The 2,708-nt window shown below is 42.3% G+C and overlaps 1 protein-coding gene across 1 annotated transcript in view; it reads right to left on the reverse strand.

Moving 5' to 3' along the window:
- LOC101845418 (rhodopsin-like) overlaps positions 1–2,708 on the reverse strand; it is a 12,991-nt gene that overhangs the window by 6,140 nt on the left and 4,143 nt on the right. Inside the window, exons 3-4 of the mRNA XM_035971877.1 lie at positions 2,083–2,303; positions 449–604 (exon numbers count right to left, since the gene is read on the reverse strand). Coding sequence (XP_035827770.1) covers positions 449–604; positions 2,083–2,303 — 377 coding nt within the window. The remainder of the gene's footprint in view (positions 1–448; positions 605–2,082; positions 2,304–2,708) is intronic.

Consider the following 2,708-nt stretch of genomic DNA (forward strand, 5'->3'; position numbering starts at 1 on the left):
TGTGTGTGTGTGTGTGTGTGTGTGTGTGTGTGTGTGTGTGTGTGTGTGTGTTTATATGTCTGTTTGCGTTAATGTGTGTGCACGTTTGTGTGCGTTGGTGGGGGTAAAGTGTATGTGCGTTTGTTTGTGAATGTGTGCATGCGTGCTTGTGATCGCGTGTATGTACTTATTTGTGCTTGTGTGTGTACATTAAATTAGTGCGAGCGTGTGTGTGTATTGCTGTTTATGCCTACATGAATCGATGTGCACGCACGCACGTGTGTGTGTGTATGTGTATGTGTATGTTTATGTGTATGTGTGTATTTGTGTGGGAGAGCGTTTGTGCGCGCGCGCGCGCGCGCGCGTGTGTGTGTGTGTTTGTGTGTGCGTGGGCGCGCGTATGAATTTGTGTTTTCTTTTAGCTACGTCGATTTTGTCAAATTTCCTTCAGCAACATAAATGTACTAACCTTTTCGTGCAAGGCCACAGCCCTGTAGATGTGGAAGTAGCAGTAGAAGATGATGAGGAGCGGAAAAGCAAAACCACAAATGTACAAACACAGGATGTACGAGCGGAAGTACTCGTTCTTGGTCAAGTAGTCGAACGTACACGAGGTTTGGAAGCCCTGTTGTTAGAAAATAAAATTGTGTCACGACACGGTTGAATTGTCAGTCTTTGGGTATATTGAGATACTGATATCATCTTAAGTAAAAGTTGTTAAGTTTACTTATTTTTTGGCGAAAAGTACCCATCTCTATTGTACAGAAGTCGGAATATTTTGAATTTATGAAGGTGGAGGTCGCCTGGTGTCAGGGGTCAAATTAGCGAGAAAGTGGCCGTCAAAGTTCGGGGACTTCCAAAGCTTGGGCGTCCTTGGAAACTGCAAATTAACATTTTTTTGTGTGCCTTGGATCAATATTTTTTGGTATAAAGTCTACACAGATAAGTCTATGTGTTTCAAAAATGGACAAAGAGGTGCTGATGAAAAAATAATAAAAACTGACAAATGGATGGGGAAATGTCCGTTTCTTCGATTACATTATTTGACCAGCGCCTGATTTGACCAGGATGCACAGACTATGGTTTAAATTGGAATGATATTTAAATGATTGTGTTTGGAAAACCAGTTGATAACATTTATTCTTTGACAGATACCGTTATCCTTATGAGCAAATATGTTAATTTAGAACATATTAAATATAATAGAGTCCTCTTAAACCGATCGCATGTAAATATGAAAAACAAAGGTGAATCAAAAGACTACAGAATCCCCATTTTTCCCTCTTCTGTATGAGAAACCTTTCTGAAGCGAAAACCGGGCATATGGCAGCTCTACTCATTTCTTGATCATTCAATAGAAAGGTTATCGCTTTCAGAGGTGCTTCGAGGGCCAGTTGTTCGGTCACTTTTTGCCCGAAAGCAATGAGATAAACTTCTCTGCTACATGGCATTTCCATGTTTTAATTTTCTCACTGAGATATATGAAATGTATTTTTTTAAATCAAAGGGACAAAAAGGGATTTTGATATTTTGCATTGTTTCAAAATAAGTCCCATGGGTGGTTGGCGTGGGCTCTGGAATGGTTTGCAACTTCTTTCCTTTCAATTATCTCTCGTCCTCAACTGTCCTCCTTTTTTTGTTGTATGTAACTCTCTAGTTACACTTCTAAAGTTTGGCAGTTATACGACTTAATTGTGTTGCAAGAGCCGTAAAACTATAACTAAAAAAGACAAACTATGAATATTTCTTGGGGAAAAAAACCAGGGACGTTCCGTGTCTTTTGCTACCGTCATTACTCTGCTATTGACTCAGTCTGTTTGAAAGCTCACACCCCATTTCCACCGTGCAAGCGCCGTAGAACTACACGTATTTTACTTTTACTTTTTTATTCTCTGTTGCCGTTAAGCGTCGAGGGGAGATGTAGTTTTATATGGTAGGCGAGTTCTGGAGCTCTTTCAATTGAGATGTTATAATTTCTAAGGGTTCCCTTGACTCCCGAAATCCATCTTTTGCGTGGCCTTCCTCTTCCTTTACAGCCTGAGTATTTGGTGATGTACTTAAACCCCCAGAATTACAACAATGAAACGAAACAAGGTTTTTCACCTCGGGTATGTAGGCGCCCCAGCCAAAGAGAGGCGGGATGGTCCAGGTGGTGGACCAGCACCACACAAACACCAGCATCATGAAGGCCTTGCGGTAGCTCAAGGTCCTGGACGCCTTGATGGGTCGGGCGATGACGGAGTAGCGGTCGAACGCGATGACCGCCAGCGTGTTGATGGACATGAGGCCGAAGATGCCTCCCACCAGGCCGTACAGCTCGCAGGCTGAGAACGTGAAACAAAGTGATGATAGATGAGTAGGGGGTGGGATGGGAAGATGTTGGTCAGTTTATGTTTTATAGAGATTTGTTTACATTTTTTGTATATCCGTCACGTCAGATCCCATTGAAACAAAGCTTTTACCTGAGATGTAGTTTGACATCGACATATCAACTTTAGTTTCAGCTTACAGATCCCTCAAGTCAGACAGTCTTTTGTTTTATATATTTCCATGAGACTGCTTTTATACTATTGCAACCCTGGCTAAAAAGTGTCTCGTGGAGGGGGGGGGATGTCTATCTGTCTGTCTGTCTGTCTGTCTGTCTGTCTGTCTGTCTGTAACACTCTCCCTCCTTCTCTGTCTCTGTGTGTCTCTCGATCTTTGGCTGTTGTTCGCTATTTGCCCCCCCC

This window comes from Aplysia californica, unplaced genomic scaffold, assembly GCF_000002075.1.
Source record: "Aplysia californica isolate F4 #8 unplaced genomic scaffold, AplCal3.0 scaffold00526, whole genome shotgun sequence".
Lineage (NCBI taxonomy): Eukaryota > Metazoa > Mollusca > Gastropoda > Aplysiida > Aplysiidae > Aplysia > Aplysia californica.